Genomic DNA, 22,372 nt, shown 5'->3' with positions numbered 1-22,372 from the left:
ACCCCACTCTCTGTGCGTCCGTTGAGGTGGGCGGGGTTTGGTAGCGGGGGTGTATAATGTAGCCCGGAAGAGTTAGGGCTGCATGGGATTCTGGGTATTTGTTCTGTTGTGTTTATGTTGTATTACGGTGCAGATGTTCTTCCGAAATGTGTTTGTCATTCTTGTTTGGTGTGGGTTCACAGTGTGGCGCATTATTAGTAAGAATGTTAAAGTTTTTTATACCGCCACCGTCAGTGTAACCTGTGTGGTTGTTGACCAAGTATGCATTGCTGTCACCTACGTGAGCAGGCAGAAGCCCTGTACAACTTGTGGCTGAGCCGGCACGCTGGTTGTAGTGGGCGCTTAATGTTGTACCATCACGGCACGTACGAGCGAACAGTTGCCTTGAAATTCGTAGACTGCCGGAAAAATCGGGAGGGTTGACAAGTATGACGCTGTCAAGCGCCATTCATATAAAACCCGCGGGCCGCACTAACATTCAATTTTTATATTAAGGTGTGCCCTTGGTTTATACATAGCACAAAGCAAAAAAAAACTTTGTATACAGTGTTATTTCATTTTAAATTTCAAAAGATTTTTGTGGCTCCCATTGTTTTCTTTAATTTGTGAAGCTGGTCAAAACGGCTCTTTGACTGGTAAAGGTTGACGACCCCTGGTGTAGGAGGACAAACATGACACAAACCTTCTAAATTATTAGAAAGCCCACTGTGTAATATGTTTGTGTTTATTATTTCTGATGAGAGTACATGGCGAGTGCCGTTTTGTCCTACTAATTTCTGCATGAGTGCTGCCAAAAAAGGGGAGCTGTGGTTCATACATGCATTTTAACAGTGAGGCGTGCCAGCTATTTAGACATATAAACATGTTCCTGCACATGTTAAAGTTAAAGTTTAGTTAAAAATTAAAGTACCAATGATTGTCACACACACACACACACACTAGGTGTGGTGAAATGTGTCCTCTGCATTTGACCCATCCCCTTGTTCACCCCCTGGGAGGTGAGGGGAGCAGTGGGCAGCAGCGGTGGCTACGCCCGGGAATCATTTTTGGTGATTTAACCCCCAATTCCAACCCTTGATGCTGAGTGCCAAGCAGGGAGGTAATGGCTTCCATTTTTATAATCTTTGGTATGACTCGGCAGGGGTTTGAACTCACAACCTGCAAAAATTGGTAAAACTATGGCATAAGAGGTGTTTCACAACAGTGGTTAAGTAATTATTTAAGTAATAGATCTCAATATGTGGAATTTAATAAGACTAAATCTCAGCCAAGAAGAGTAACTTGTGGGGTTCCACAAGGCTCGGTATTGGGACCTAAGTAATTTATATTATATTTAAATGATATTTGTTCAGTATCTAATAAATTGACATTTATGATGTTTGCAGATGATGCAAATGTATATTGTTCAGGAGAAGACTTGAAGGAAGTGTTGAGGATAATACAGGTTGAGTTGATTCAGCTAAAAAAATGGTTTGATATCAATAAGTTATCATTAAATGATAAGAAAACTAAATTTATGGTGTTTAGTGGTGCAAGGACAAATTGTGAAGCAAAATTAAAATTAAATCAAGTGGAAATTGATAGAGTATATGAAACTAAATTCTTGGGAATAATAATTGATCATATATTATGTTGGAAACCGCATATTGAATATATAAAGAGAAAAATATCCAAATCCATTGCCATTCTTTGTAAAGTAAAACACATGCTGAATAAGAAATGTCTGCATATGTTATATTATTCTTTTATTTTTCCATATTTAACATATTGAGTTGAAGTTTGGGGAAATGTTTATAGAACAAACATAGACCCAATAATTAAACTCCAAAAAATGGTCATTATAATAATACACAAAGCGTGCTACTATGAACATACCAATCCATTATTTATAAGTTCTAATGTTTCAGATATTGTGTTTTTAAAAACAATGGAAATGATGTTTGGAGTAAAGAACAACAGCCTTCCAGCTTGTATTCTTAGGTTATTTCAATTAAGAGGAGAAAACTATAATTTACGGGGGATATTGATTTTTGAAATAGGTAAAGCAAGAACTAATATAAAATACAAATGTATTTCAGTTTTAGGAGTTAAATGGTGGAACAAGCTCAGTGATGAGCTGAAGACATGTACTTCTTTGTTAAGGTTTAAGAAAACCTTGAAAGGTGAAATAATTTAAAATTATAAAATATAGTAACAATTACTTTCATCCCATTGATTTAGATTTTTTTTTTTTAACGTTGATGTTCCAGGTAATCTTATTTTCAGTGAAGGTTTATGATAGGCAAATATAAGCTTTGGCTTCAGCCTATTCCTTTTTCGGTCATGCTTTTTCTTTTATTTTATTTTTGTGTATGATTGTTAAAGGGGAACATTATCACCAGACCTATGTAAGCGTCAATATATACCTTGATGTTGCAGAAAAAAGACCATATATTTTTTTAACCGATTTCCGAACTCTAAATGGGTGAATTTTGGCGAATTAAACACCTTTCTATTATTCGCTCTCGGAGCGATGACGTCACACCGTGACGTCACATCGGTAAGCAATCCGCCATTTTCTCAAACACATTACAAACACCGAGTCAAATCAGCTCTGTTATTTTCCGTTTTTTCGACTGTTTTCCGTACCTTGGAGACATCATGCCTCGTCGGTGTGTTGTCGGAGGGTGTAACAACACGAACAGGGACGGATTCAAGTTGCACCAGTGGCCCAAAGATGCGAAAGTGGCAAGAAATTGGACGTTTGTTCCGCACACTTTACCGACGAAAGCTATGCTACGACAGAGATGGCAAGAATGTGTGGATATCCTGCGACACTCAAAGCAGATGCATTTCCAACTGGACTGGACAGATCAGCTTTCAGGAAAAGAGAGCGGATGAGGGTATGTCTACAGAATATATTAATTGATGAAAACTGGGCTGTCTGCACTCTCAAAGTGCATGTTGTTGTCAAATGTATTTCATATGCTTTAAACCTAGTTCATAGTTGTTAGTTTCCTTTAATGCCAAACAAACACATACCAATCGTTGGTTAGAAGGCGATCGCCGAATTCGTCCTCGCTTTCTCCCGTGTCGCTGGCTGTCGTGTCGTTTTCGTCGGTTTCGCTTGCATACGGTTCAAAACGATATGGCTCAATAGCTTCAGTTTCTTCTTCAATTTCATTTTCGCTACCTGCCTCCACACTACAACCATCCGTTTCAATACATGCGTAATCTGTTGAATCGCTTAAGGCGCTGAAATCCGAGTCTGAATCCGAGCTAATGTCGCTATAGCTTGCTGTTCTATGCGCCATGTTTGTTTGTATTGGCATCACTGTGTGACGTCACAGGAAAATGGACGGGTGTATATAACGATGGTTAAAATCAGGCACTTTGAAGCTTTTTTTTAGGGATATTGCGTGATGGGTAAAATTTTGAAAAAAACTTCGAAAAATAAAATAAGCCACTGGGAACTGATTTTGAATGGTTTTAACCATTCTGAAATTGTGATAATGTTCCCCTTTAAATATGTATAGTCTGTACTCTTAAACTGGTCACACAAAATGGTTAATGGTTGATTATATGACCGAAATACACTTATTTCATTCATTCAACCTACCGATCTCAGGGCGGACACTCTAACCACTATTGACTCATTTTTAGTATATTGAATCTATATCGCTAAACGAGCTGTACACTGGATACTCTATAGTTGATCCAAGTTTCATTTCAATCATATTGTGCCCTAACAGGATGGTTGCTGAAATTGTAATTCCTGGAGAAATGATGCTGAGGACGTCCACACTGACCTGGGCTGTCCACACGTTTGTAGTGGTAAGGGTTGATGCACACGTCCTTCTGCTTGGAACCAAACGGGTACTCGCAGCACTCCAGCGCCTTGAGCTCGTGGTGGGACTGCAGGTCGGGCCAGCGCCACACGCGGCAGTAGATGACGTGCGGCAGGCCCTTCCTGTGGGACACCTGCAGCCGGCCGTCCAGCGAACGGGGGATGGTGACGCAGCTGCTGGGCTGACCGGGGCAGCTGAGCGCCTTCTCCAGCTCCTCCATGGCGCCCTTCTTCTTCTTCAGTTTCTTCACCAGGGCGTCCACGGCCTTCTCGGCCCACTTCTCCTCCTCGTCGCCCTGCTTCCAGCCCAGCAGACGCTTGACGGCCGGGCTGGTGAAGGAGAAGAGTGAGGTGACGTTCATGATGGACGGGGCAGCCCTCCCGCTCTCCTTCTCCGCTGGGCCAAAAGAAGGTTGGGGCGGCAGGTGGAGGTCCAGTTTTGGGAGGGAATTACTGATGAGGTCTTTGAGGATATTGCTCAGCTTCTAAATCCAAAAGGATTATTTTCTGCAAGAAAAATATTATATATTAATCATCTTTAAGGATGCACTTTGCAGTAAGCTTCAAATCAAGTTTTCAAAGCAAACATTTAAGAAATACAATACAGGCCAAAAGTTTGGTACAATCCAGTAAACGATGTTTCCCTGATATCAGATCTAAGTTACGAGTGTTGTGGGCATGCTGGGGATGGTAGATAGGAACCAAGCTACAGAGCCTAAGATTCAGCCTGTAAATGACTTGATAGGTTAAACAAGCATTTTGATAAATATTGAACTCCGTCAGTCTTAAGAGATGATAATTATGGAATAGATGTCGAGTGGGGGCATTAAACTTGGACCATGACAGGGCCCGTATGATTTTCTTTTGCATGGATTCTAATTTGTGAAGGTAGGTAGGGAAGGTGTTACACCAGATGACATTACAGTAGTTTAGATGTGGTTCAAAGAGAGTTTTATATAGGGTGAGTAGAGCATAAAGAGGAAGATAATGACGAAGGTGAAAGAACAGGCCAACATATTTGGATAATTTGTTTAACAGATGGCTAATGTGACATTTGAAATTGAGGTATTCGTCAATGATGACCCCCAGGAATTTTGTGGAGTTCACTCTCAGTATTTCCTGCCCATTGATGTTGATATGGCAGTGCTCAGTATTTGTCCGGTTTTTATTAGAACGAAATAAAATAAAATTTGTTTTATTTACATTAAGTGAGAGCTTATTGCATTTGAACCAGGAATCCACTTTCACAAGCTCTGAATTGACAGTTACTTGTAGATCGTGTAGGCTCCTTTGTGAGGTAAACAAATTTGTATCGTCAGCAAAACTTATTTTATGAAAAGTTTCGGAGTTTACAAAATCATTTATGTATAGGATAAAAAGGAGAGGCCCCAAGATGGATCCCTGGGGAACCCCATAATTTATGGTCATACAGGGTGAATTGTGATCATTGACACATACACATTGCTGCCTTCCGTATAGGTAAGAGCGGAACCAATCGAGAGGTACCCCTCTGACACCATAGTGATATAGCTTATACAATAAGATCTCAAAGTCTATTGTGTCAAAGGCCTTGGATAGATCCAAAAAAATGCCAATACCGCATTTTCCTTCTTCAATACAGTCATTGACCTTTTCCAAGAAGTCGAGTATAGCCGTACAGGTGGTGCTTTTTTTTACGAAAACCATTATGGGAGGGGACAAGGATATTTAGTTTTTCCAGAAAGCCATTCAGTCGATAAAAGTGATGTCCAATTTTTTTCTTACACTTCAGAGTCTCATTTGCAAGCATTCATTTCAGTTTGTCTTAGGTGTGTTGACATAGTCAGGAAGTAGTCTTTGCCATTAAGTTATATGTGCCAGTCGAGCCTTTTGTTCAGCAGACAAAAGGTGGGGGAAATAATCGATTTTTAGATGCATCGCAATTAGGACATGGACGATTATAAAATCGATTAGTAAACATCAATAATTGATTTTTTTTACTGTAAATTTGGCTCACTGCAGCTAGCTACATCACCGAGAGATCCAACCATCTCCTTTATCATAGGGCACTTATGTTTCCGTTTTGCACACATTTCCATGAATGTAATAAATCTGATGGGAATTTCATTTTACAAATGCACTATTTTTAAAAAGTTGCAAGGGATAAACGCTAATTTATTGAAACCAAAATAAATGTAAAACTGCATCAATATGCATAAATTAAAGATACATCAATAATCAATTATTAATCAAATCATAGCTGCTGAATCATAATCAAATAGTGAGGTGGCCCACCTGTAGTGTTTATACCAGGCCTGGGCAATTATTTTGACTGGGGGGCCAAATTTAGGGAAAAAATGTGTCTGGGGGCCGGTATATCTATTTTTAGGAAAACTAATACAAAACCTCACACTAAAGTCTGATGTAATGCTAAAAATGTTATGAAAGACCGCCTTAAAAACGGAATGGAATTTAATTTTTTTCTATGAACGATAAAACCCTGAATATTGAGAACATATGAACGTCACACTCCCTCTCAATCCACATATATTACAATGCAACAAAAATGCAACAAACAGCAAAATATGAAAGTGAAGGGTAAAAAAACAAAAAACATCTACAATCGGATATATATGATATATCACTAAGCTTTAGAACTTTCTTGTAAAAATCTCCTTCCACATCTGTCCCTGACACCCACATTTCAGGCTCTGGAAACGCTCCCCACCCACACTGCTTGGTGCCTCATCTGACCTGCTGTGACGTAGATTACCATAGTAACTAGTAGGGTTGTACGGTATACGGGTATTAATATAGTACCGCGACACTAATGAATCATATTCGGTACCATACCGCCTCTGAAAAGTACCGGTCCGCCACACTCTAAGATTTTTTGTTAAAATAAAGCCAATATTGCAATTTTTTCTGGTCCCCTTTATTTAGAAAAGTATCAAAAAGTACCGAAAAGTATCAAAATAATATTGGTATCAGAACAACACTAGTCACTAAAATATCATGCAAAAGCGCAGATTCCAACCATTGAAATATGTTGTATAGTTCAAGACTTATGGTAATTTGAAAACATCACTGCACATCATAATGGCAGCTACACTTTCCATCTTAAAGATCTAAAACAAATATTTGGGAATGTTCGGCGGGCCAGATTGAAAAGCTTAACAGGCCGCATATGTAGCCCAGGGCCTTAATTTGCCCAGGTCAGGGGATTTTTTTATTTTTTTATTTTTTTTTAATAAAAAAAATAAAAAAAACAATTTGCCCAGGTCTGGTTTATACTGTAAGTTTTCTACTTATTACATGTGGACGTTATCATCACTACTGTCTGATTCCAATCAATGCAAGTCATCAGAATCAGGTCATACACCAACTTATATTCTTGTCTTCATGAAAGAAAGGAATTTTAAACATGCTTGTATTATCATTAAACTAGGGCTGGGCGATATATGGAATATACTGGATATATCGCGGGTTTGTCTCTGTGCGATATAGAAAATGACTATATCGTGATATTCGAGTATACGTTCTCACGCAGTTGCTTTACACTACAGGCTCTTCTCACTCTTTCTAGTCTGTCCTTCTCACAGAGACATAAAACAAGCGCACCTTCTTACATACGTCAAATACTGTCGCGTGTGCAACGTCATACGTCCTCGCCGAGCAGGCAGGTAGCGGCATGGTAACATTAGCTGTGATGCTTGCGGAGCGGTGCGAGTGGTAATACGAGAGAGAGGCAAATCTGGTAACAAATGAAGGAAGAATTAATTCCAATAAAAACAGCAGGGGGTCCATCGTCTGGCGGTGGTTTGGCCTCAAGCGGGAAGATGCCGAACAGACAACCGTAATATGACAAGTATGCGGCAAAAGTGTTGCTACAAAAAGTAGCAGTACTGGCTAATGTGTAGCCCATCCATCCCATCCATTTTCTACCGCTTGTCCTGTTCGGGGACGCGGGGGTGCTGGAGCCTATCTCAGCTGCATCATTTGAAAAATCACCCACTAGAGAATGAAGAGAGCTTTAAACTCCGCATGTCAACATCTCCGTTCGGTGCCACACCAACAAAATGCCAGAGCAAACATTTCCAGAACAACACCGTATGAAACAAATAGTCTAAAACGGAAGGAGATAACGCCTGCAAGAACCTACCACATAGCGAAGGACATACACTATTTGATTTCCTATTATGCAGCTCATTTTTATTTGACACTTATTGAAATATCTAGTGTGATATAATGCACAAAGGTGCACTTTATTTGTTTTAAACTATTGTAGTGGCGTTCTGTACAAAAAGTGCACTTTAATTTAGTGTTGTTTTGATATGTCATCTTAGTGACATCATGCACAAAAGTGCACTAATAGCTTGTTTTAAAATGTCTCTGACAATCTTGCACTTTCTGTTTGGAAATGACATGAATGTTTGTGCCACTGCTTAATAACTGTTTAATAAATACACTTTTGCTAAATTGACTTAGTTGTGATTTCCCTCTCTGCATGGAAGTTTAAAAGTAACATATATTAATGCAGTATGAAGAAGAATGTTTTAATGTAGACACATAGAATCATCAGACTGCTGTGATTATATACATCAAGTGTTCATTCAAGGCTAAGACTTAGACTTAGACTTCCTTTTTATTGTCATTCAAATTTGAACTTTACAGCACAGATAAGAACGAAATTTCGTTACATAAGCTCATGGTAGTGCAGGATAAAAAAGCATATATAAATAAATATATATATATAAATAATATATATATAATATATATATAAAATACATAAATATATATAAATAAATAAATAGATTACTGTACAGATAAATGTATTGCACTTTTTCACATGCGTCCACGTTTATGGATGTATGTTATATTGTCTTTTTTATTCCAGCGAGTTAATCCATTTTGGGGGGGGAGTTGAGGGGATAATTTAATTATGATGCGTTCAAGAGTCTTACGGCCTGAGGGAAGAAGCTGTTACAGAACCTGGAGGTCCTGCTTCGGAGGCTGCGGAACCTCTTTCTAGAGTCCAGCAGTGAAAACAGTCCTTGGTGGGGGTGGGAGGAGTCTTTGCAGATTTTCTGAGCCCCTAAGGCAAAATATGGAGATATATATCGTGTATCGTGACATGGCCTAAAAATATCGAGATATTAATAGAAGGCCATATCGCCCAGCCCTACATTAAACACCTTTAACTTGTTAAAGGGGAACATTATCACCAGACCTATGTAAGCGTCAATATATACTTTGATGTTGCAGAAAAAAGACCATATATTTTTTTAAACGATTTCCGAACCCTAAATGGGTGAATTTTTTTTAATTAAACGCCTTTCTATTATTCGCTCTCGGAGCGATGACGTCACGTTGTGACGTCACATCGGGAAGCAATCCGCCATTTTCTCACTTTCGTCGGTGTGTTGTCGGAGGGTGTAACAACACGAACAGGGACGGATTCAAGTTGCACCAGTGGCCCAAAGATGCGAAAGTGGCAAGAAATTGGACGAAATTTGTTCAAAATATGAGGGTGTGGGGAAAGCCGACGAAATGGTCAGTCGTTTGTTCCGCACACTTTACCGACGAAAGCTATGCTACGACAGAGATGGCAAGAATGTGTGGATATCCTGCGACACTCAAAGCAGATGCATTTCCAACGATAAAGTCAAAGAAATCTGCCGCCAGACCCCCATTGAATCTGCCGGAGTGTGTGAGCTATTCAGGGACAAAGGACCTCGGTAGCACGGCAAGCAATGGCGGCAGTTTGTTCCCGCAGACGAGCGAGCTAAACCCCCTGAATGTCTTGGCTCACACCGTCCCTTATGCCACCGAAGATGATCAAGAGAAGAATATCGACCCTAGCTTCCCTGGCCTGCTGACATCAACTCCAAAACTGGACAGATCAGCTTTCAGGAAAAGAGAGCGGATGAGGGTATGTCTACAGAATATATTAATTGATGAAAACTTTATTCATTACTCGCGGTTTTACGTAAATTATTATACATAAACTGTGTTTACCAATAATTTAGCTTAAAAACATTTATTTTTTTCAATCATTCGAGTACATTCGGGTAGTCTTGTGTAATGCAGTATTTTGTGTCTATTTAGGTATGGTTAACCTGAGTGCTGAAATCGTGGAAAAATATATGCTCTTAGCGCGCCTGAAATGGGCTGTCTGCACTCTCAAAGTGCATGTTGTTGCCAAATGTATTTCATATGCTGTAAACCTAGTTCATAGTTGTTAGTAATTATCTTATCCGACAGTGTTAAGCCGCTGAAATCAGAGTCTGAATCCGAGCTAATGTCGCTATACCTTGCTGTTTGTTTGTATTGGCATCACTGTGTGACGTCACAGGAAAATGGACGGGTGTATATAACGATGGTTAAAATCAGGCACTTTGAAGCTTTTTTTAGGGATATTGCGTGATGGGTAAAATTTTGAAAAAAACTTCGAAAAATAAAATTAGCCACTGGGAACTGATTTTTAATGGTTTTAACCCTTCTGAAATTGTGATAATGTTCCCCTTTAACAAAAACGTCTCTTTCATAAATAAATATAAATGATATATACGAATGAGGTAGATCCCTCCACTTGGTCAATTGAAAAGTAGCTCGCCTGCAGAAAAAGTGTGGCCTAAAAAACTAGTCCCACGTGTTAGTGACTCTCTGGTTGTTGTTTTATGGACATTTACTGCCGCTGAGTGTCATTGCAGTTTGTAAGCCGATTGTTTTGCTGCAGATCTTCTCTCAGATCTCGCCGATCCAAAGTCAGATATCAAAAGGAGGCCATTGCGTTATCAGAGGAAGTCGATCTTCGGCGAGCCGCTCGCAGAGGAAAACGTTATACGGTGCTTCGACAACAGCGGGCCTGGGCCAGGACAATAAAAAGGAAGTGCAGGGATAAATGAGTCCATTCACTGGGCTCCCTGGGGAGCCATTCACCAGCGCATACATCCAAGCTTTTAAAACAAAAAAAAGTCGACGCGATGCTCCTGGTCGTCTTTTTACGTGTTCTGCCAACGCGTACACCGGAACGGAATAAACAGCATGTGAGCGCCGTCCATTAAGTGACTCACCGCTGACAGTAAAGCCTGCAGTATATTGTGTTTCCCTCCAGCAGGAACAAATAGATCATTAAGAATGCTCGCTAAGTTATTCTCGGTCCCCTCTTCAGATTATGGGATTCAATTTCCATTTCTATCTTTGTCGGATACCGCACATTGGACAGGTGCTTTTTACGGTGTATTGGTCACTTACTAAAAACCGTGTCAGGAACATTACAACGAGTGAGCGCTATACTTAGCCAACCTCCTGACTTACTGTCCTCACCTAACACAGTGATGCTGTACAACTGAGGCAGGAAGAAAGGGGGACCAGCAGGAAACAGGTGTCTTCACGTCCGTCATCACCATCGTAACAACAGCATCGTTTCCTTTCTGCTGCGCTGTGCAGGTCTTCCCACAGGTGCAGGATGGGGTGCGAGGGACTTTCCAGTATGGACACCCCCCCCCCCCGTCCCAGACTTTTATCTGTCTGTTATTTTCACGCTTTGTCTCTCAAAATGCATGAAAGGATCACTTCCTGTGGGTCATTTATGCATGGCCACAAATGGGGTTTTAGCACCATTACTCAGTGTTTTTCTCGGTAAAGGGGAACATTATCACCAGACCTATGTAAGCGTCAATATATACCTTGATGTTGCAGAAAAAAGACCATATATTTTTTTAACCGATTTCCGAACTCTAAATGGGTGAATTTTGGCGAATTAAACGCCTTTCTAATATTCGCTCTCGGAGCGATGACGTCACAACGTGGCGTCACATCGGGAAGCAATCCGCCATTTTCTCAAACACCGAGTCAAATCAGCTCTGTTATTTTACGTTTTTTCCGTACCTTGGAGACATCATGCCTCGTCGGTGTGTTGTCGGAGGGTGTAACAACACGAACAGGGATGGATTCAAGTTGCACCAGTGGCCCAAAGACGCGAAAGTGGCAAGAAATTGGACGCTTGTTCCGCACACTTTACCGACGAAAGCTATGCTACGACAGAGATGGCAAGAATGTGTGGATATCCTGCGACACTCAAAGCAGATGCATTTCCAACGATAAAGTCAAAGAAATCTGCCGCCAGACCCCCATTGAATCTGCCGGAGTGTGTGAGCAATTCAGGGACAAAGGACCTCGGTAGCACGGCAAGCAATGGCGGCAGTTTGTTCCCGCAGACGAGCGAGCTAAACCCCCGATCGACCCTAGCTTCCCTGGCCTGCTGACATCAACTCCAAAACTGGACAGATCAGCTTTCAGGAAAAGAGCGCAGATGAGGGTATGTCTACAGAATATATTAATTGATGAAAATTGGGCTGTCTGCACTCTCAAAGTGCATGTTGTTGCCAAATGTATTTCATATGCTGTAAACCTAGTTCATAGTTGTTAGTTTCCTTTAATGCCAAACAAACACATACCAATCGTTATCTCGGTTGTTTTTTTAACACTCACACAGCAACAGAAGAAACCAAGGGATGTGAAACAAGTAATTTAAAGTAGGGCTGCAACGATTAAATTGATTTATTTGATTTAAAAAAAAAGCTTTGATTATTTTTTTAAAGACAACTGCACCTCAATTTGCAAAGTGGAACCTAATTTTCAATAGTAGGGGTCTATACTTGGACCCCTATTTCTTATTTACATCAATGACCTGGCTACTGTATCTTCATCCTTTGCCTACTAACCTGAATGTTTGTGCCACTGCTTAAAGGGGAACATTATCACCAGACCTATGTAAGCGTCAATATATACCTTGATGTTGCAGAAAAAAGACCATATATTTTTTTAACCGATTTCCGAACTCTAAATGGGTGAATTTTGGCGAATTAAACGCCTTTCTAATATTCGCTCTCGGAGCGATGACGTCACAACGTGGCGTCACATCGGGAAGCAATCCGCCATTTTCTCAAACACCGAGTCAAATCAGCTCTGTTATTTTCCGTTTTTTCGACTGTTTTCCGTACCTTGGAGACATCATGCCTCGTCGGTGTGTTGTCGGAGGGTGTAACAACACGAACAGGGACGGATTCAAGTTGCACCAGTGGCCCAAAGATGCGAAAGTGGCAAGAAATTGGACGTTTGTTCCGCACACTTTACCGACGAAAGCTATGCTACGACAGAGATGGCAAGAATGTGTGGATATCCTGCGACACTCAAAGCAGATGCATTTCCAACGATAAATTCAAAGAAATCTGCCGCCAGACCCCCATTGAATCTGCCGGAGTGTGTGAGCAATTCAGGGACAAAGGACCTCGGTAGCACGGCAAGCAATGGCGGCAGTTTGTTCCCGCAGACGAGCGAGCTAAACCCCCTATCGACCCTAGCTTCCCTGGCCTGCTGACATCAACTCCAAAACTGGACAGATCAGCTTTCAGGAAAAGAGCGCGGATGAGGGTATGTCTACAGAATATATTAATTGATGAAAACTGGGCTGTCTGCACTCTCAAAGTGCATGTTGTTGCCAAATGTATTTCATATGCTGTAAACCTAGTTCATAGTTGTTAGTTTCCTTTAATGCCAAACACATACCAATCGTTGGTTAGAAGGCGATCGCCAAATTCGTCCTCGCTTTCACCCGTGTCGCTGGCTGTCGTGTCGTTTTCGTCGGTTTCGCTTGCATACGGTTCAAACCGATATGGCTCAATAGCTTCAGTTTCTTCTTCAATTTCGTTTTCGCTACCTGCCTCCACACTACAACCATCCGTTTCAATACATTCGTAATCTGTTGAATCGCTTAAGCCGCTGAAATCCGAGTCTGAATCCGAGCTAATGTCGCAATAGCTTGCTGTTCTTTCCGCCATGTTTGTTTGTGTTGGCTTCACTATGTGACGTCACAGGAAAATGGACGGGTGTATATAACGATGGTTAAAATCAGGCACTTTGAAGCTTTTTTTAGGGATATTGCGTGATGGGTAAAATTTTGAAAAAAACTTCGAAAAATAAAATAAGCCACTGGGAACTGATTTTTAATGGTTTTAACCCTTCTGAAATTGTGATAATGTTCCCCTTTAATAGTATCCAAAATTGCAACAAATATGACAGTATATTATCATACTTTCCAAACACATTTTTGTCCAAATAAAAATAAATAAAAATACTTAACTTTACAGCAAACTACCCATTAAATTAATAAAAATGACTATACATTTTACATTGTTCTTTACAGCATATTACTGTAAATAAAAAAAACTACTACTGTTTTTTGCGTTAAAATTCTGTTGACTTTGCTGCCAGTTTTTGACTGTAAAATCTAGGGTTGTTGTTTTTAACGGTGTATTACTGTAAAAGCGATGAGCTGGCGACTTGTCCAGGGTGTACCCTGCCTACCGCCCGAATGCAGCTGAGATAGGCTCCAGCACACCCGCGACCTCAAAAGGGACAAGCGGTAGAAAATGGATGGATATCACTGTCAATGGAAAGACGGTACATTCGTTTTTACGATAAAAAAAAACAGGCAGCTAAATTGCCAGAATTAAAAAATAAACAACTTGTACTGTTTGTCCATGAACAATATAATGTTGTAAAAACAATGTCAATTTAACGCAAATATTCTGAGCAATTATTATTTTTTCCGTAAAAAAACCCCCAAAAAACAGTGGTACTGTTTTTCCATTTACTGTAAAATGTTGTAAAATATTTTTAAAAAAACACTATTTTACAGTAAAATTTCGTAATGTAAAGTTTTTACTGTAAAATCGACAGTCTACTTAAAACAATTTATATAATTAATAATGAAATCCAGAGGCAAATTCATACCCTCAATGGCCCTCAATGAAAACCACATTGACATCCCTGCCTTAAAGTTACAGTAGGCCGTTTGGTAAAGCGCATTGAGCTGTGAGTCAAAATTTAGGGTTTAATAACAGCGCCACCATGTGGTGTATTCGTCAGAAAAATAGTAGCACAGGCAACACAGCAGGGCTGGGAATTTTGACAAATTTCCACCCTTTTGTCCACAGCCGTTCAAAATGAGAAGAGGCCAAAAATGCAGCCAATGACACAGTACTGGAGTTTTTCTGGTATGTAGCCTTCCCTGACATTTTTTTGTTCCAAAAAAAAAGAAAAATGCCACTGCATTCCATCCCTGCTGTCACACACAGCAGTGTCGACCAATCAGTGTCTAGCTCCGCCCTGTCAGGTGCCGCCTCGCTGTGGTTGGTACCCCAGCGGAAGGGTGACAAAATGTGCTTGGATTATTATAAATCCAAGCACTTTTTGTGTGATTCCACACAAAAAGGCTGCACTTCCACATCTGGAGCACAGTTCTAACTGTTGTCTTTCCACAGCAGCTGGCGGACACACTGCAGGGACATTTCCCCTTCAGCAGCCCACCTCCACCAAGGTAGTGAGTACCATGTGACTGCAGGCTGACTCGAAGGCTGACATGGCTGGGAGCCCAGTTGTTATCTGTTGAAGCATTCCAAGAATAAATAACACATTTTCCTCCTGGTCTATTTATAGAATCAGACAAGGATGTTTTGCCTGGCCAAAACAGGAATTTAGTGCAAAAGCACACCTGCTTAATCTTGAAAAAGAGGCACATATCAATGAAGGGTTTCAACATATGCGCTTTTTTTTTTAAATAAACAAACTTGGTTGAAAACTGTTTGAAATTGACTTTTAGAGAACTGGAAACCAGAAATTTGTTTTTTGCATTTCTTTGAAGACGGGAGATAATGTTTTGTTTGTTGTATTAGTTTCTTAAAAGAAATGTGCCGTGACGCTGATTTTCGATTGGTCGAGCGTTCCACGTTCGATTGCAGCTACCACCAGCCTAGTCACAGCCGTTGTGTCCTTGGGCAAGACACTTCCAGTGCCACCCACGCTGCTTTTTAGATGTACCGTATTTTCTGGACCATATGACGCACCGGATTATAAGGCGCTGTCACGCCAAATTTCTTCCCCCTACAAAAACCTTCCCCCCCCATTTACTTCCGGGGTCATTTTCTCTTACGTCATTTCCTCTTACTTACGTCATTTCCTCTTACGTCATTGACAGCAATCGATAGAATCCAAATCTCCTGAAAATGGTGGTGTCACTGAATGACATTTGTCTTTATCTTTCCCAGGGGACTTATGTCAAACACCAGCAGGCTTCGAAAAATTCCAGGCGGAGTGTTCGGGCCGCTGCTGGGAACTTCTGTCTTCGTGGTAACGTGCAAAAAATATTAATTAATATATAATACTGTTAAATGTCTGTACTTTAAATCAACATTATTGTTGAAACCATTTCACTAATATTAATTAATATATAATCAGGAATATCCTCAAGTTAATTTGTCCGATTAATACAGACGTTTTGTTAACGCTGTATTATAAAAAATTAAAAAAATTAAAAAAAAAACAAGTATCCTTCCAGCGACGGGCAGTCAAAGCCGAAGTGTTATCGATCGCTGTCAATGACGTAAGAGGAAATGACGTAAGTAAGAGGAAATGACGTAAGAGGAAATGACCCCGGAAGTAAATGGGGGGGGGGGGAGTTTTTGTAGGGGGAAGAAATTTGGCGTGACAGCACATTGCCAATGAGCGGGTCTATTCAGGTCGTTTTTCATACAAAAGGCGCATCACATTAAAGAGGTCATATTATTATTAGGGGTGTAACGGTACGTGTATTTGTATTGAACTGTTTCGGTACGGGGGTTCCGGTTCTGTTCGGAGGTGTACTGAACGAGTTTCCACACGGACATATTAAGTAGCGTAATGCACGTTGTGTAAACAATGCACACCGAGGCACAACACACGGCATGCTAACAGCTAACGGGCTACGATAGACTGACCATATGTCCTCTTTTCACCGGACATGTCCTCTTTTGCGGAGCTGTCAGGGCGGAGTTTTTTAAATGCCTCAAATGTCCGGCATTTTGAGTTAGGGTTGCGTGTATCTTCAATGTTAAGAAGGGGTTAAAAACAAAACAAATTGTGTGCGCAGCAGCATTGGTGAGGGAGGGGCAGAGACAGAGAGAGAGAGAGAGTTATGATAAACGCGCATGCGTCGCCAGGCTCTGCTTTTTATCCATAGATTTATCACATTTCATTTTTTATTATCTATAGCAGGGGTGTCAAAAGTGTGCCCCGAAGGCCATTTGCGGCCCACAGCTAATGTTTTAAAGGCCCACGGCACATTCTAAAAATACTATTAAAATAAACAAAAACATAACAGAAGTGAAATAAAAAAGCTTAAAGGTTAAATGTAATTTAGAAAAAGTTGCAATGTTGACTGTATGCTCAATGCCAGAGCTTGGTCCGCATTGCCGGCAGTAAGTCGGACACGTTTCCAGTGAGGGTTGGACTCCGCCAGGGCTGCCCTTTGTCACCCATTCTGTTCATAACTTTTATGGACAGAATTTCTAGGCGCAGTCAAGGCGTTGAGGGGATCTGGTTTGGTGGCTGCAGGATTAGGTCTCTGCTTTTTGCAGATGATGTGGTCCTGATGGCTTCATCTGGCCAGGATCTTCAGCTCTCACTGGATCGGTTCGCAGCTGAGTGTGAAGCGACTGGGATGAGAATCAGCACCTCCAAGTCCGAGTCCATGGTTCTCGCCCGGAAAAGGGTGGAGTGCCATCTCCGGGTTGGGGAGGAGATCTTGCCCCAAGTGGAGGAGTTCAAGTACCTCGGAGTCTTGTTCACGAGTGAGGGAAGAGTGGATCGTTAGATCGACAGGCGGATCGGTGCGGCGTTTTCAGTAATGCGGACGCTGTATCGATCCGTTGTGGTGAAGAAGGAGCTGAGCCGGAAGGCAAAGCTCTCAATTTACCGGTCAATTTACGTTCCCATCCTCACCTATGGTCATGAGCTTTGGGTTATGACCGAAAGGACAAGATCACGGGTACAAGCGGCCGAAATGAGTTTCCTCCGCCGGGTGGCGGGGCTCTCCCTTAGAGATAGGGTGAGAAGCTCTGCCATCCGGGGGGAGCTCAAAGTAAAGCCGCTGCTCCTCCACATCGAGAGGAGCCAGATGAGGTGGTTCGGGCATCTGATCAGGATGCCACCCGAACGCCTCCCTAGGGAGGTGTTTAGGGCACGTCCGACCGGTAGGAGGCCGCGGGGAAGACCCAGGACACGTTGGGAAGACTATGTCTCCCGGCTGGCCTGGGAACGCCTCGGGGTCCCACAGGAAGAGCTGGACGAAGTAGCTGGGGAGAGGGAAGTCTGGGCTTCCCTGCTTAGGCTGCTGCCCCCGCGACCCAACCTCGGATAAGCGGAAGAAGATGGATGGATGGATGGCAATGTTGACTAATAAAACAAAGCTGTTTTTTTTTTTTCTTTCAAACTGTCATTGCTCAAAACATAATATTGAATCAAAATCAATGTTATTATGAATTATTGACCTATCCAAGGTTCCCATTACTTCACATCAAATATTCCACTAAGAAAAATATTTTTGCTGGAAGATTTTGCAAATTTGGTAAATAAATAACCCAAAAATTTATATTTTGTTGTTTTCTTACTGTACCGAAAATGAACCGAACCGTGATCTCTAAACCGAGGTACGTACCGAACCGAAATTTTTGTGTACCGTTACACCCCTACGATTCGGATATGAATTGTTTTGTTGTGCACCCCTAAAGCACACCATTACAACCATGTGTCATTATGTGTGCAGAACAGTTGTAAACCACTACAACCACAACAATAGGCATGTGTTACTTGAACACCACAGCCTCATGTAGCCGTGCCACGCTGTAAAACGTGACACAGACGCCTTCCTTATAAAAAGCTGAGTTACACCCGACAGCCTCGTAAAAACACTGAACCCGGCGCTCTCTCTCTCCGTGGACATAGCCTCGTTACGCTGGCCTGATGGTCAAAGACTGCGGCTAATGGACGCGCAGATTGAGGCCAGCGCAACACTACCAGGCGGCGGGTTTCGACCCGCCCAGACCGAGCTGTTAGCCCTCGCACGAGCCCCACGGATCGCTTTGCACCGCTCCAGTGTCTGTTAATCAATTTAGACCCGGGCTGTGCAGGATGAGGAGGCACTAATGATGCTCTGCAGCCTCCCCCGGGTGGGACGGAGCATTATAAAGAAGCTACATTATTTATCAGCAGGGTCCTGGGCGGGGGCCTCCATTAGCCCCCACCCGCCCCTTCAATAGGGTCACCGGCTATAAAGAGAGAAGTGCAGGAAGGGAGAGTGATGGCGGCAGAAAGGCTTTAATGCAGAGGGAGAGGGGAGGAAAGTGAGAGTGACAGTAATGCCGCAGATCTGAGACGCAGTGGGTGTTTTCCAAGAGTGGGAGGACCTGCCCATATCTGCTCTCCTATGGACGATAAAAGAACAAGAAGTAACAAAACACGCCAGTAATCTGCCGCCTTTTTGCCAATTCTCATTCTACTCTTCCTCAATGTCACTGGCACCAAACTCACGATGATAAACTGAGCTTCAAAAGTGAAGCTGAGCATGAAGAAAAACACGGCAAGCTGCTGATGATCTGCCGCCGCTCGGAGCTGGAATCTACGGTCCTCAGTACATTATGTAAGATTCTATAATCGATAACTTTTAAATTTATCAACAAAAATGACAATAGTATATTGTGTAAAAGTAGTATATGAAAATTAGGGGTGCACAAAAGAACCAATTCACATTTGAATCGCAATTCTTATTCATCACGATTCAAAATCGATCCATAATCTTCAAGAATCTATTCAAAAAAATTAAATATATATATATATATATATTTTTTTTTTTCATGACTATTTACATTGTAGATTGTCACATCAAAACTATGAATGAACACGTGGAATTATGTACTTAACAAAAAAAGGTGAAAAAAACGAAAACATGTTTTGTAGTCTAGTTTCTTCAAAATCAAATCAAATCAAATCAACTTTATTTATAGAATAGCCACCCTTTGCTCTAATTACTGCTTTGCACACTCTTGGCATTCTCTCCATGAGCTTCAAGAGGTAGTCACCTGAAATGGTTTTCACTTCACAGCAAGAGTGAAGCTCATGGAGAGAATGCCAAGAGTGTGCAAAGCAGTTATCAGAGCAAAGGGTTCTCATTTTTATTTCACCTTTTTTTGTTAAGTACATAACTCCACATGTGTTCATTCATAGTTTTGATGTGACAATCGACAATGTAAATAGTCATGAAAATAAAGAAAACATTGAATGAGAGGGTGTGTCCAAACTTTTGACCTGTACTGTATGCACATATATACATACATACATACATACATACATACATACATACATACATACATACATACATACATACATACATACATACACATATATATATATATATATATATATATATACATACATACATACATACATACATATATATATATATATATATAAGGGCTGCAACAACTAATCGATTAAATCTATTAAAATCGATTGTAAAAATAGTTGGCGATTAATTTAGTCATCGATTTGTTGGATCTATGCTATGCGCAGAGGCTACTGTTTTTTTGTTTTTGTCTTTTTTATAAACCGCAACATTTACAAACAGCTGAGAAACAATCAACATAAGTATGGTGCCAGTATGCTGTTTTGTTTTTTTCAATAAAATACTGTAAAGGATAGAAATGTAGTTTGTCTCTTTTATCCGATTATTAATCGATTAATCGAAGTAATCGACAGATTAATCGATTATCAAATTAGTTGTTAATTGCAGCCCTAATGTGTGTATATATATATATATATATATATATATATATATATATATATATATATATATATATATATATATATTATGTGGCGGACCACATAAAATGACGTGGCGGACCACATAAAATGATGTGGCGGACCACATAAAATGATGTGGTGGACCACATGAAATGATGTTGCTGACGACGTAAAATAAGGTGACAGACCACGTAAAATAATGATGTGGCGGACCACATAAAATGATGTGGCGGACCACATAAAATGATGTGGCGGACCACATAAAATGATGTGGCGGACCACAAAAAATTATGAAATGGACTACATAAAATGATGCAGTGGACTACATAAAATGATGCGGCGGACCACATAAAATGATGTGGCGGACCACATAAAATGATGTGGCGGACCACATAAAATGATGTGGCGGACCACATAAAATTATGTGGCGGACCACATAAAATTATGTGGCGGACCACATAAAATGATGCAGTGGACTACATAAAATTATGCAGTGGACTACATAAAATGATGTGGCGGACCACATAAAATGATGTGGCGGACCACATAAAATGATGTGGTGGACCACATAAAATGATGTGGTAGACTACGTAAAATGATGTGGCGGACCACATAAAATGATGTGGCGGACCACATAAAATGATGTGGCGGACCACATAAAATGATGTGGTGGACCACATAAAATGATGTGGTAGACTACGTAAAATGATGTGGCGGACCACGTAAAATAAGGTGGCGGACCAAAAGAAACTGTGGCCGACCACATAAAATTATTTGGCAGGCCATATAAAATGATGTGGCCGACCACGTAAAATGAGGGGGCTGAACATGTAAAAATGATGTGGCGGACCACATGAAATGATGTTGCTGACGACGTAAAATAAGGTGAGAGACCACGTAAAATAATGATGTGGCAGGCGCATAAAATGATGCAGTGGACTACATAAAATGATGTGGCGGACCACATAAAATGATGTGGTGGACCACATAAAATGATGTGGTGGACCACATAAAATGATGTGGTAGACTACGTAAAATGATGTGGCGGACCACGTAAAATAAGGTGGCGGACCAAAAGAAACTGTGGCCGACCACATAAAATGATTTGGCAGGCCATATAAAATGATGTGGCCGACCACGTAAAATGAGGGGGCTGAACATGTAAAAATGATGTGGCGGACCACATGAAATGATGTTGCTGACGACGTAAAATAAGGTGAGAGACCACGTAAAATAATGATGTGGCAGGCGCATAAAATGATGCAGTGGACTACATAAAATGATGTGGCGGACCACATAAAATGATGTGGTGGACCACATAAAATGATGTGGTAGACTACGTAAAATGATGTGGCGGACCACGTAAAATGATGTGGCGGACCACGTAAAATAAGGTGGCGGACCAAAAGAAACTGTGGCCGACCACATAAAATGATTTGGCAGGCCATGTAAAATGAGGGGGCTGAACATGTAAAAATTATGTGGCGGAGCACGTAAAATGACGTGGCGGACCACGTAAAATGATTTGGCAGGCAGCATAAAATTATGCAGTGGGCCATATAAAATAATGTGGCAGATCACATAAAATTATGTTTGATCAGATAAAATGTGGCCAACCACATAAAATGATTTGGCAGGCCATGTAAAATGATGTGGCGGACCACGTGAAATGATGTGGCAGGGTGCGTAAAATGATGTGGCAGGCCACAAGAGACTGTGGCTGACTACGTAAAATTATGTGACGGACCACATGAAATGATGTGTCACACCCCATAAAATGAGGGGGCGGACCACTTGAAATTATATGGCTGACCACGTAAAATGATGTGGCCGACCATGTAAAATGAGGGGGCGGACCACGTGAAACGATGTGGCTGAACATGTAAA

General features: G+C 41.1%; 1 protein-coding gene across 1 annotated transcript in view; it reads right to left on the bottom strand.

Annotated features, from left to right (window-relative positions):
- smad1 (SMAD family member 1) overlaps positions 1–22,372 on the bottom strand; it is a 55,869-nt gene that overhangs the window by 22,635 nt on the left and 10,862 nt on the right. Inside the window, exon 2 of the mRNA XM_061922899.1 lies at positions 3,789–4,333. Coding sequence (XP_061778883.1) covers positions 3,789–4,188 — 400 coding nt within the window. The 5' untranslated portion in view covers positions 4,189–4,333. The remainder of the gene's footprint in view (positions 1–3,788; positions 4,334–22,372) is intronic.

Source organism: Nerophis lumbriciformis, linkage group LG27 (genome assembly GCF_033978685.3).
Source record: "Nerophis lumbriciformis linkage group LG27, RoL_Nlum_v2.1, whole genome shotgun sequence".
Lineage (NCBI taxonomy): Eukaryota > Metazoa > Chordata > Actinopteri > Syngnathiformes > Syngnathidae > Nerophis > Nerophis lumbriciformis.
Note: the sequence above shows the minus strand (reverse complement) of the source record. Positions and strands in the feature narration are given on the sequence as shown.